Genomic DNA, 13,470 nt, shown 5'->3' with positions numbered 1-13,470 from the left:
AGCCTATAAGATTCCACAGCCTTCCACTATCAGCCAATCAGGGTCCACAGCTTTCCACCTCAGGCAGCCAATCAGGACGGGACTATAGCACGCCAAGCTGTACAGGCCAGTAAAAAAACACGGCCGCAAAAGAGCACATTAGATTCATTCGAATTTACACTAGTGATGGCAAAGTGAGGCTTTTGGGAGTGAAACGTTCGAATCGTCACACGCCACAGTGACATCTAGTGGGCAACCAGGGCCTAAATCCATAACTTTTTCTTAACAGAAACAGAAATAATGTGGTTTTTTTATATGAAAAATGAATGAAATATTCCCCCATAGCATATTGTGTCCCTAAATAATTTTTTGTCATGAAAACAAATTATTTTGCAGAGAACAGGGTTGTTTTAATGATGTCATTATTTTTCATTATGATACACTATTAGTCATATGATATAGCTGACATTATTCATTTTACATTGCAAGGTAGGGAAATGCTTGTGTAATACTTTATTTAATAAACATTACAAGTAATCAGTTGTAATCAGAACTGATTACAAGTAATCAGTACACATTCTGATCTCAGACCAGTTGTTTGAACTTAAGCGCGGACTAAAACGCGCGAAAAGATTCGAAACGTATCGAAACTGCGTGACGTAACGAACCCCGTTTTTGGAACAGTCACGTGACTTTCCCCTTTCGATACGGACTTCGAAACAGTGTTTCGGAAAACCGTGATTCGAATTAATCGATTCAATTCGATTCCGCGTTTCGAGTTTGACATCACTAATTTACACTCGATCCGTGTGAAAAGTTAATTGAGGAAGTAGCAGAATTTTCTGCCTTATCTAGTGCTCGTTGTTATTGCCAAATTAAGAGCTTTGGCAGAGCTAAGTGTGCCTCGACATAGTTCTGCTGGTTTGTGCTGTAAAATCAACATTTGTGTAGGTACCATTTTTGATTAACGAAACAGTTTATTGGCCGTGACATCGCCTAGCCTCCCATCAGCGTCCAAAGAGCACAAAATTGCTCTTTCGTTTGAGATTCTTTGCTGTTAAAAACATTTGTGCCATATTGTCGTATTTCTTAAGTTATAATTGAGGACATATAACTAGCAACTCTGACCCATATAACAAACGTTTGATTACATTTTATTTCTAACATTTAACAATACAGGACAAAACGTAATTATGTAATGAATGTCTAGGCAAACCATTAAGGTCATGAAGGTATTTGGAGAAGATATGGCCTTTTTGAATGACAGAAAAACAAGAATCAACAAAAGTTCATTTGTAGTTCAAAACATTTACTGTGGGTTTTTTTTACTCACTTTGGTATGATTCCTCTGTACTGCAGCGTCAATTACGTGCATAGACCTTTATGCAAATTTGACGACGACGTTTAAGTTAAAATTAGCTAGAGAAACAAAACCAAAACCCAAACGGTGTAACTTGTATACGTCGAGAAAAGGTGATAACACAGCAGCAGATTAATGCGTAATGATTTCGCGCATGCGCAGTTTTGGGAAACGACTTGAACTGAATTGACCGTAACACCTGTTCTAAACACAAGCAACGGCGTTACATAATCGGATACAAAAGGTAACTACTCCATTATTTTTTAGTTAATTTTATGTGCTGTGTTCGTTTTGGATCTTCATTTCCTTACAATACGTCACTGGAGACTTTCTAGGGTCACAGTACGAAAATTTCTACGCAAGGTCAGAAATTTCCCGTTTCCAATGTAGTGACTTGGACATTTTTTTCAATATTACTTAATCACATGTAAAATTGTTTTATTAGATGCAGCACGATATAACAAAAAAGATGCCTTAATTGTCAAATTTGATCAAGCCAGTCCAAAGATATTCACATTTAAATCGGCCCTATTTTTTATGCAATTAACCTAAAACAAAAGGAAATCTTGTGATCAAGAAATGTGCTCTAGTTTTAGCATGTGGCTAGTTTTTCTTTTCCGTGTCCGCCGTGATCATGGTTCATCGGACCAACACGTTGCCTTGGGACCCTTATAAAACTACCTTAAACTGGACTGGGATCAAACTTCAGGAAACGATAAACAAGAATAATGTAACGGTCCACTTATCTATTAATATCTTTTGAACAGTCCAACGATGTTTTTGAACGGTCCAAACGCGAAGTTAAATTTCAAGCAGGGTCATAAAGAAACAGAAGCGCGAAATGCGAATTCTTCTAACGGGTTGAGAGAAAGCGGTCATTCAATTACGCCATATTACCAAAACTCTGGGAAGAACCTCCCACAAACCGATGAAAACAGCGATTTTTTTACAGCGCTTGCGATCACTGACCTCGCAAAGACAGTGCGACCGGAGAAAAATGGCCGACGGGCTAATCTGGCTCCGTATGAGTAGTAAGTAGTAGGCTGTTTCGAACATGGCCTCTTTGTTCGAATCGGCCTATTACATACTACTCATGTACTGACTGGGCACCAAATTAGTGTGCAGTATGTGACCAAAATTAATTCTTACCAATTCAAGCCAGCATCATGGCCAATGACCACAACAATAATGGCAGGGTGGACTGTAGTGATGTGTCGGTCACGAACGAACCGGTTCAAAGAGCCGGCTCTTTTAAGTGAACAATGAGAGCTGGTTCACCTCTAAGACCGAGCCATTTTTTTTTGCCATCTAATTCTAGCCATCTAATTCTTGTCATTTAACAAATCAGAGAACAACAACAACAAGCAGAGGAACCATTCATCGAAGGGTTATACCACCAAGCAAGGAGGGGAGGGGTGGATGGGGTGTGCACAGTGCTGGCACATGGCAAATGGCAGAGTGAAAAGGTAGAGAGGGAGGGAGAAAAATGACAGAAAGGAGAAGAAGCAGTATTTGGCTGCACTTTAAAAGCCATGATAATGCCACGGCAGAATGTCTTATTTGCAAGAACAAAATATCTTTTCGAGCAGGATCCACTAATAATCTTCATAGACATTTGAGAACGATACATCCCACAGCCTCTTATTCCAAGAACAGAAGACCCACTGAGCTGGTGGCAATCAAAGGCCTCCGTTTACCCCCGACTAGTCAAGGTGATGGCAGGGCGACTGTGTATAGCTGGATCACATAAGTTGCATAAACCTACAGTTTTGATGCAGTTTTTTTTTTTTTTTTTACTGTTTTGCTTTTTTTTACGGCAACTGTCATGCTAAATGATTCATTCACTACTTAAGTGCTACCATTTGAAAACTGATCATGTGGGGCCATGCAAATCTGTATTACATGTAATACTTAGGTGGAGACATTTTTCTAACAGTGGAATAGGGTGCTCTTAACCACTCTACTGCAGTAATTCTTTTCGCTATCAATGCAGTTAACACATCATGCATGGGGGGGAATAAACCGTCAAATACCGTGAAACCGATATAATTTTGAAAAATACCACGATACAGAATTTTGGTCATACTGCCAAGCACTAATGTGGTGATATAGGTTGCTTATTTGTAACTTTTAATTCAGAAAAACCTAGTTGAGATAATATTGGCTTCCTGGCCCGCCTGAGGCCCACCGCCTGCACCGAGGGGCCTGTGGCTGCTTGGCCGGGGAACAGGAGCCTTGACTGTTGCTGTGGAACTTTGGAACCACCCTGCGACCACGGACGTGTGCTAACGGGACGTGTGCTCCCCACCCTATAGGGAGTTTTTCCTCGCCACTGTCGCCTTTGGCTTGCTCATTAGGGATCAGGACCCATACGATTGTTAAACTTGTAAATCCTGTAAAGCTGCTTTGTGACAACATGTGTTGTGAAAAGCGCTATATAAATAAATTTGACTTTGACTTTATTTTACTGTCAAATTACTTTTTGAGTTTGTTGTGTTGGGGCAGGACATGTCTGTTCAAAGGGTCCCCCTGGACTGCTGTTGACCTACCACTGCCAAAAGTTCTACATTTTACTTGATTTACAGTAATACCCCGAAACTTCACACTTCGTGAATTTGCGTATTTTGTGGATCATACAATACTCTGTTGTGGTCTTGTCAGCAAAGAAAATGGTAGTCTAAATGTGCTCACAAGAGTTGTGTTACCCTAATTTTATTGTTTGAAAAGAAAATTATTGTATACTTGTTATAGGACAACCAGTGGGGAGGAATTTAAACAGACTCCAACCATAGGAAACCGATGCATCTTGGTAGTTTATTTAATTTCCCAACAGTCCTGAAGACTATATAGAATATATATTTTTATGACTAAGTGTTTTGGGGACATATTTAGGCTTTAACATATGAAGATAGGTCTTTATAGGCCTTTATTAGTTGCATGTTCAAAATTCACAAATTTCAGGATATTACTGTATTATTTTATTTAATTTTTTGGAGGGGGGGTGAGTAATTCAAAATGTATTGCCCCTTCTAGGCTGATACAATTGATTGACATCTTCAATGCAAATGTTTTGAAAATCAAATACACTTCATACATAGCCATAACATAGACAGAAAGGGCCATTGCATAATTTTTTTACATGTTCTGCCTATGGGAGTAAACTCTAACCTTTTATTTAATGTAAAAATGTAAATGTAAATGTGCCATATTTTGTCAATTGTGATTTTTCACCGCAATCGAAATTTGTCCTCCGCTTTTTACCCATCTGTGCAGTTAGAACACACACACACACACACACACTAGTGATTACTAGGGGGCTGTGGATCACACGTGCCCAGAGCGGTGGGCAGCCCTAGCCCGGTGCCCGGGGAGCAATTTATAAAGCATTTCAGAGAACCCATGGCTAATCATAATTTACCACTTACAGAAGATGGATGACTTGTAGCTATGACTTGTAGCTGTTGTAGTGACTACTACTTAAGAAAGAGATAATCACATACATATTTTGGGGAATTACTGAGTTATGTCTCTTGCCTCTTTTACAGATGCCGCGTACAAAAGCCTCTTTACGGTCTGCTGCTGCCAAGAAGAGGTATGCAGCCAGAGAACGTAAAGTGTTACAAGGTAGGCACACTACACAGAAATTCTCTCATTGTAAAGCTGTACCCTGTCATGTACCATGTGACCAAAAGGATCAGCTCTGCCCTTGTATAGAATACATAAATATCTTAAAACTCAAACAATAACTGGTCTTTCCATAAAAAGGACATCCATGGTTTGGTATTCTTGGTAACCAACACTGTGCTGCAAACAGTGAAGCTGCTAATAATGATGGCTTAATTGAAGAATGTGCTGACTTGGAGGATGAGATATCTGGATGACGTACTGCTCAATGGAGAATGCTGAATTTTCTGCAGTATAATTATAGATGTAGGCAGAATTCATTAATTAAATACAGTTAATTTCAAGTACTTGAGCCAAAATTCCAGCACTTTTCAAATCTAGAAAATGCAACATTAAAATTCAAAGATTTCTATGGAAGCAAATCTCTCACTAGATTTTAAAATTGTAACACCTTTTAATTTTTAGAGCTAAATTTTTTTGCATTGAAATTATGTATTATGAATTTTGCCTTTTTCAAACCTAGACACGTTTTCACTTGTATTTATAAATGTTTAAAAAATCAATGTAGAATCAATGTAGCTTTTAATTTAGTTGCTGAAATTCAGATGCTAAAATTCGCAGTAGCAAATTCAGATTAAACACCCGGAACACTAAGGATAAGCAATTGAGCCTGTCTCAAATCTACGGTGGCTGATAGCTATGGCTTAAAAACTTGAGCCATGAGGGCATAGACAGCATGAACGGCTCTGAAAACGTATTAGCTAATTTTTTCCCATTACAGTACTTTATTATAGAAATGAGTCTATTTGTAGTGAGACCAGAAAATTTATCAATCCCCTGTAATTAAATCTATGTTTATTGTATATTGACAGTTTTGTGAATACTTTACAACTTAAAAAAGTTGTCTCAGCCCTTCTAAAATAGACTGCCTAGTAACAAGAACATTCTAAATCAATAGTGTAGAAGAAAGATGTAACGAACTGCGTGACGCAGAGCATGAAGGTGGACACAAATTCTGAGGAGAGCGAGATTTATTAAATGGAATTCCATAGGCAGAGTTGAAATAACGGGCAGGGGTCATACCAGGCAGGCAGTCCGAACATGAAATATAAACAGGCATAGTGGCACGAAGAACAAAACAAGGCAGGGGAAACAAAGACTAGGCTGAACGTACTTACAACGAAGAAGAAACAGTTAAATCCACAAGAGCACGAAAGAGTAATAGAACAGTTTCGATAGAAGAGTACAAAATAATAGAAGAGTACAAAATAACCAATAGCAGACATGGGAGACACAGGGACTATAAATACACGGAACTTAAACAGACACAGCTGGAAACACTGACGACACGGGCGTGGCAGACGAGGGAAAACCATGGAGACAGACTAGCAAGGCGGGATCAAGGAGCAGGGAACAACACAGACGCAAGGAACAGGGAAACCGGAGTGACAGCTAGGATAGGGGGCGTAGCCCTATGTGACAAAAGACATGTTTATGTAGGGGTCCAGGGACATTCACGCTGTGAACACGTGTCTGCATGTGCAGGGGAAAGAGCACAGCTAACAGAAATGGCTCTGGCATAATGTGGAGGAGCTAGCAGATGTCACTATCAAGCTCAGTAGATTTTTGTTTATCACAAAATGATTTTCTTACTGATGTTTGTTTATTCAATGTAAAATGCACAAAATAAAAATGTGAATGTCACGACACAGGGGCCCTCTGCCGTCTCTATCCACAGCAGCAGTAGTTTGTTGTCCTGTTGTTGTTGCATTGTGTTTGTCCCTCAGGTGGCCGGGGCCCCTTAGGAGTTCCAATACCTGAGGGTCATTTATCTGTCTATATATGCCTTGTCTTTGTACCACTTGACTACTGGTTATTGTATCCTACATTTAGATTGTCACAGGTTTTCTGTTAGTGCACATTAACCATTAATGTATGATCGCTTCCTTTCCAAAACCCACACTGGGCCCACAGGACTGAGGAGACCATTATTACCAGACTCACCAGGGCCTTGGTATGAGGAATTATAGCTTCCACCAGGACGTAGAGTCCCTGTTTATGGCTTTACTTCTTTTGCTTGGTGGATTCTTAACTGTAATGCATCACCTTTGGAATTCACGGACAGACCTAGATCTAACTGCCAAAATTGACCATTATTCTTATAACCATATTCCGAGATAGATACTGGATTCTAACCCATCCTAGAGGAAACCGCTCTTCAAGACCAATTCAAAGACACCACATTTTGAATTATTCTAATGAAGAAAAAGATAGATAAAGAATACAGGATCATCAGATAATGGAGCCCAGCAGTATTCAGTGTCTGGAACATAACCAGCTAATTATACATTGTCCCATCAGGAGTAATGTTTGAACATTGCATTATTAATGAAATTTGTTCTCATATTAATACACACACACACATATATATATATATGCTCACATATCTAAGCTTCTAATTAATTAAAAATATGTATGTATGTATGTATGTATGTATGTGTGTGTGTGTGTGTGTGTGTGTGTGTGTGTGTGTGTGTGTGTGTGTGTGTGTGTGTGTGTATAGTCTAATTAATTAGAAGCTTTGTAATCAATTCATCGAAATTAATCACATTTTATGACATTTCAATATTTAGCATGAGAAATATTAATTTAAGTTTGGATGATAATTTCCCACCAGTCTACTATACAGACCAATAGATGAGTGCAGAAAACAGCACTTTATCTTCGACCAGAGTAAGCGGTCTATAGTCCACAGCAATCCATCTCGACAAATTGGTCAATTTATCTGACGTGGACTTTGACATTGTTTCTGAATGTGAACCCCAACATTTGGTCCAGTGTTGACTGGCGAAACTGTTTGCTCATTAGGAATACTATCACATTTAGCAGCTAAGTTAACATTACTGACCTGCGCGCTAGCCCCAACATGTTTTGCGTTGAGGTGATAACAAGGGTGAAATTACTCCTGTGATAAGCGAACTCCTTCCTGCATGAAGTGCAAATAATTTTTTTCTATCCTTGGCATGGTTCTATGTCTTAGTTCTTTCATTCTTTTGTTCCCAACTGGAGGGAAATGCCTTAACTTGAACTATGAACTAAGCATGACAGCTAGTCCCTCCTTTCTCACAACACCCTTAGATCAATACTTAAATATTGAAACCTAGTGGACAATGGGCCGTTCTAACCCTAAAGGGAATGTGCCTGGACTTTCATGGAGGTATCAACACTAATGGAAATCCAAGAATTAAGTATTTACGCCTTTATAAGCCTGACATCTGTTTAGTATGTGAGTTCATTTAATCTCCCTTAATTTGCTCTACCTCATTGTTGCAAAGGTATCTTGCCTCCCATTTTAGTTTGTAGAATTAGAGTTAGTCCTGTTCTTTGATAAGTAATTAATATCAATTTTACTGCATTGATATTACTACAAAGACTAGCACACACACCTGCTCAACTCTCAAAAGGCCTTACTCACTCAACCAAGTTCTGGGAAAGACGCGCTCATATCAACATTTGAATATGAAGAAGTGGGAATGTAAGAGTATTCCATGTTAAAGGGATCTACACCATTGCAAACAATTGTCTGTTGAAGTATGATGAAAAGAAGTGTTGTTGCTAGCGCTCAATGGCATATCGCGTGACTCTCTATACTGAACGTGAGATTGTAGTACGTTCCCGGGACTCATGAGATGTCTGGAAAATTAAACATTTTCTCACTGGAATACGTTGTCTGCTTTCGATAGAACTGATTTGGCTAGGCACAACTACTCTGTATATGCACAAGACTTTCAGAGGGTTGCAAAAACAGGTGCCCAGGAAAAAAATACAAGGACATCATGTTCATACCCACATGTTTACCTGAATCACTTCATGTTGGTTTAAATGCTTGCCTTATGCTTCTTAAAAACCTTGATGTGGCAGGTGAACTTGTAAAGGTGCATTTGGAAAAAATATCTTTGTTTAAAACCTGGACTTGAAAAAGCAACTACAGTTGGGTCAGAAGAGAGTGACAAAAGAGTGCTATTAATGCAAAAGAAGACATAAGGCCCTCATTACAGAAGATGCCTCTATTTATAGAACCAGCGATTGAGATGCCACCATCTCCAGTATCATCCAGGATTTTTCTGAACATCCAAGGAATAACACAGTATACAAGGTACGTGAAAGCTGACATCTGCAGCCATGACCTAGACGTGTGCTAATTTATTTCATAGTAAGCCAATATGTCTCTCATATAACATTTAGTCAGACAATATTTAGTCATCTGAAGGAGCAACAACGTTAGTGTGTATTATATGCAGCATACCAATTCCAGTGCTGATTTACCATTCATCAATATCAAATGCCTACATTTCCTCCTCCCTCACCTGAATACAATGGAAGTCTATGCTACAGAGACCTCTTTCCTACAATCTGGCAATATTCCAAAAATAACATTATGAATCTGATTTGTCATATTGATAATTTCCCAGGAGGAAAAAATTAAGAACAAATCTTTTTAACCAGTACAATTAGTAATTATTATTTCCCTGGGTTTACTCAAGTTGTAAAGAGAAGCAACCACACACTATGGCTCGTCCTAGGTCCAATCAAGGGCTGTATGTCTGATATGCCACGAAGCGGTAGCAGTTTTCAGAGAATACAATATCAGTCGTCACTTTGCTACGAAGCACGCAAACTACGCTAGCAAGCAGTAAACAAAGACGAGCGGCTACTGCTCATAGGTTGGCAGTTTCTCTACTGTGTTATGAAAAAATGCATATGGAAAGTTTGGAGGAGCGTCTTTTAACTGTTGTTTAAGTAACATTGATCTTTTTCATTCCATTGATCTTTTTCCAGTAAATGTTGATTTAACTTCAATTGAAGTGTACAAAAATGAATAAAATTGCAAAATGCTCCTTACCTGGCCCCTCTGTCAAATTTTAGACCCCATTGTGGCCTGCAATCAACAAGTTTGGCCACCCCTGATCTAGTCAAACTAAGAACAAGATCCCAGCACAAACTGTCAACATTTCAGCAACATGGTGTTTTTCTGCCAATTTGTAAAGTTTCCAGGAAATATGTTTAAGCATATTTGTTTGCAGTGAAGCTTCATGTGTACACTGTATAGAGAATAGTGTAAAGACCAAACCCAATTACTCTCCTGATTCATCCGAGACATTTTTATAATGATAATGATGCCTCCTTTCTATTTGGATCCTGCTAAGGATTTTTCTTGTGAAACAGTACAGAGTACCACAGCTGCTCATTCATGGACTATTAAGATCATTCTAATTGAGAACTTGTGTTCAAGTAATTTGCACTAAAAAGACACTTGCAACAAAATATCGCCACTTTTGTGTTTTGAAAAATATCAATGAAGTCCACTATTTAAATGTTCTGTTGGAGCAATAGGATGAAATACCTAGAACTAGTTTGAAAACGGTTTTCCATCCATCCATTCATGTTCATCCGCTTATTCGGGTCCGGGTCATGGGGGCAGTAGCCTAAGCAAAGAGGCCCAGGTTTCCCTCTCCCCGGCCACCTCTTCTAACTCTTCTGAGGGTGTAGGGCAGACCTGTGCAAACTACGGCCTGCGGGCCACATCCGGCTCTTTGTGCGTAAATTACAACATAAATTACACAAATATCTGTGTCGTGCATGCAATACAACTGTGCTGCTTTTATTTTGAAAGCTCTATATTTGTGTTACTACGTGTGGACGTACGTGCATGAGCTGTGCGTGAAGCAGGACCACTGTAGGTGAACAGCGACAAGTGATGCTTGCCAGATTACCCCAAGATGCAGCTCACGCAAAAAGAAAATTTACAAGGAATGCCACGTTTTTAACAAGACATGGACTGCCAAGTATTTCTTTACAGAAATGAAAAAAATAACGCTATGTGCTTAATTTGTGGTACACAGCTTGCTGTGTTGAAAGGTTATCATTTGAATTGTCACTATACCACCAAGAATGAGAAATACAGAAATTCGACTGATGAAGAGCATGAAAAGGAGTTTGATGCATTGCTAGCCATACTGCAAACCCAACAAGGCCTTTTTACCAAACTTCAGACCCCCAGAGATGCAGCCGTCAGTTTCACACAAAATCTTACAAAAAGTAAGGCATTTTCTGACGGCGAGTTCAATAAGGAGTGCTTATTGGACTCTGTTGCACTGATATGTCTGGAGAAAAAAGCCGTGTTTGAGAACGAGTCGCTCTTCTGACGCACCGTAACAAGGCGGGTTGAGGACATCGCTGTATTCCTATAAACTTGTTCAGCTGTTTGTTGTTTTTCATTTTGTGGATATGAATGATGAATGATTTTAATTAAGAAATTAATTGCACTGATTCAATGATTGTTTGTGTTTTCTTATTTGACCTCTACACCACAATTTCACATAGCCTAATTATACATATTTACAGAATATTTTTACCAGTACCAGCTATTCAAAATATATAATTTGATGCATTTTACAATGGAAGAAAGTTGAGTAGAATTACGTTTTCAAGTTATCTTTGGTGTAGCCCTCTGACACAATTCAGTTTTCTCATGTGGCTCCTTGTAAAAATGTATTGCCCACCCCTGGTGTAGGGGTTTCACCTACTAATCCTGTAAGTAGATATAATTTATTTAATCCTAATTAGTCTCATTAATTAAAACCATTTATTAGAATCGGTCTAATGTTCAAATCAAAACCGAAATAACAGTATTTAATTCTCAACTAAATTAGGTAATTAATGGTTTTGTGTCTGAACGATTTACATAACTGAATTCTTTGGAGATTTTGGCAACAAACACTTTTTGAATATCAACAAAGACAACTTGGTGAAAATAAATGGTACATTTATTTAAAACCAACTATTCTAAGACAAACAGCATCAACAATGAGGATTGGTATATTTACAGTGAAGACTAAACATCTAGTGTGTATGTGAATCTAGTAGTAAGAGTAGAAAGAGAAGGAGAGTAAGATATGTGGTTATGCTCACGTAAGTGGGATTTGTTATCTTGGTTCTCCTTTTGAGAACAAAGCAACTAAAATGGAACTGAAAAAGGTAATGGCCAGGCTTAATAACTAAAAAGTAATTGGTGAATCTATTTCCACGGTAATGCCGGTCAGTCAGTTGTTGGATTCCACCGTAACTTAGGGTTGTTAATTAAAGAAGTACGACTTTCAGCTGTTTGTTATTAATTCTACTAACACTCACATGCTCTTAATGGGGAGAACCAGAGAGAGGGAGGGGGAGAGAGAGAGAGATGGCTCTGCTGATCAAGGTATTTTAACACCTGAATTCCATGGCTCTGTTCGAAATAGACTACTACATACTGGATACTGCATACTGGACTCAGTTTATGCTGGATACTGCATACTGGTCCTCGTAGTAGTATGCAGTACAGTTTCCAGTATGCTACAAAAGCAAAGCATACTACAGGGTCACGTGAACATGGTGTTGCATGATGGGATGCAGTACACAAATCAAATCAAATATATTTGTATAGTGCTTTTCACAACATATGTTGTCACAAAGCGCTTTACAGGATTTACAAGGTTACACCACGAAGATAGCTCTGTTCGCGTACTGGAATATTTTGCAGAAGTAGTAGGTCATCCGGGTATGTTTCGTGTACTGGAAAATTTCATTTTGGTCACATACTGCATACGGCATACTGATTTGGGGCTCGATCAGTACGCCAGTAGTATGTAGTAGGCTATTTCGAACACAGCCCATGTATTTTACACACCCTACTTCTTCCATCTAAGCAAGTTTGTTCCATGTATTGCTGGTGGTGCTGCCACCTACTGGTTTGGCATTGTACCTACAAGGGGATAGCGAGGAATTCCCAGGACAGCCAAGAGATATAATTTCTCCAGTATGTCCTGGCACGTCCCTGGGGTCTCCTCCCAGTTGGACATGCCAAGGAGGCAACATGGGGTCATCCTAACCAGATGCCCAAACTGGCTCCTCTCTACATGGAGGAGCAGCAGCTCTACTCTGAGTCTCTCCCAAATTACCATACTCCTTACCTTATCTCTAAGGAATAGCCTGGACACACTGTGGAGGAAACTAATTTTAGCCGCTTTTATTCTCAACATCATTCTTTCGGGTGCTACCCAAGCTTGTGACCATAGGTGAGAGTCAGAATGTAGATTGATCAGTGAATCAAGAGCTTTGCATTTTGGCTCAGCTCTCTCCTCACCACAATGATCCAGTACAGCATCCGCATCACTGCAGCCGCTGCACCGATCCGCCTGTCAACCTCCCATCACAACCTTCCCTCACTTGTCAATAAGAACCCGAGATACTTGAACTCCTCCACTTGAGGCAAGGACTCACTCCTGATATAGAGAGGGCACTCCACCCTTGTCCGACTAAATACTATGCTCTCAGTGTTAAGCCTGGTTCACACTACACGACTTTTCAGTCGTCAGGTTTTTGTGCCGTTCGCACTACACGACTGGTTGTGCTGTAATCGCGAGTCTTTCAGTTGTTGTGGCTTTCACACTACATGACTGATCGGTGAC

At 39.4% G+C, this 13,470-nt stretch overlaps 1 protein-coding gene across 1 annotated transcript in view; it reads left to right on the top strand.

Annotated features, from left to right (window-relative positions):
- Window positions 1-1,527: 1,527 nt before the first annotated feature.
- The window catches only part of setdb1b (SET domain bifurcated histone lysine methyltransferase 1b), a 34,821-nt gene continuing 22,878 nt past the window's right edge, over window positions 1,528-13,470 (top strand). Inside the window, exons 1-3 of the mRNA XM_076991205.1 lie at window positions 1,528-1,583; window positions 4,885-4,963; window positions 9,041-9,119. Coding sequence (XP_076847320.1) covers window positions 4,885-4,963; window positions 9,041-9,119 — 158 coding nt within the window. The 5' untranslated portion in view covers window positions 1,528-1,583. The remainder of the gene's footprint in view (window positions 1,584-4,884; window positions 4,964-9,040; window positions 9,120-13,470) is intronic.

The sequence above is a fragment of the Brachyhypopomus gauderio genome, unplaced genomic scaffold (genome assembly GCF_052324685.1).
Source record: "Brachyhypopomus gauderio isolate BG-103 unplaced genomic scaffold, BGAUD_0.2 sc81, whole genome shotgun sequence".
Lineage (NCBI taxonomy): Eukaryota > Metazoa > Chordata > Actinopteri > Gymnotiformes > Hypopomidae > Brachyhypopomus > Brachyhypopomus gauderio.
Note: the sequence above shows the minus strand (reverse complement) of the source record. Positions and strands in the feature narration are given on the sequence as shown.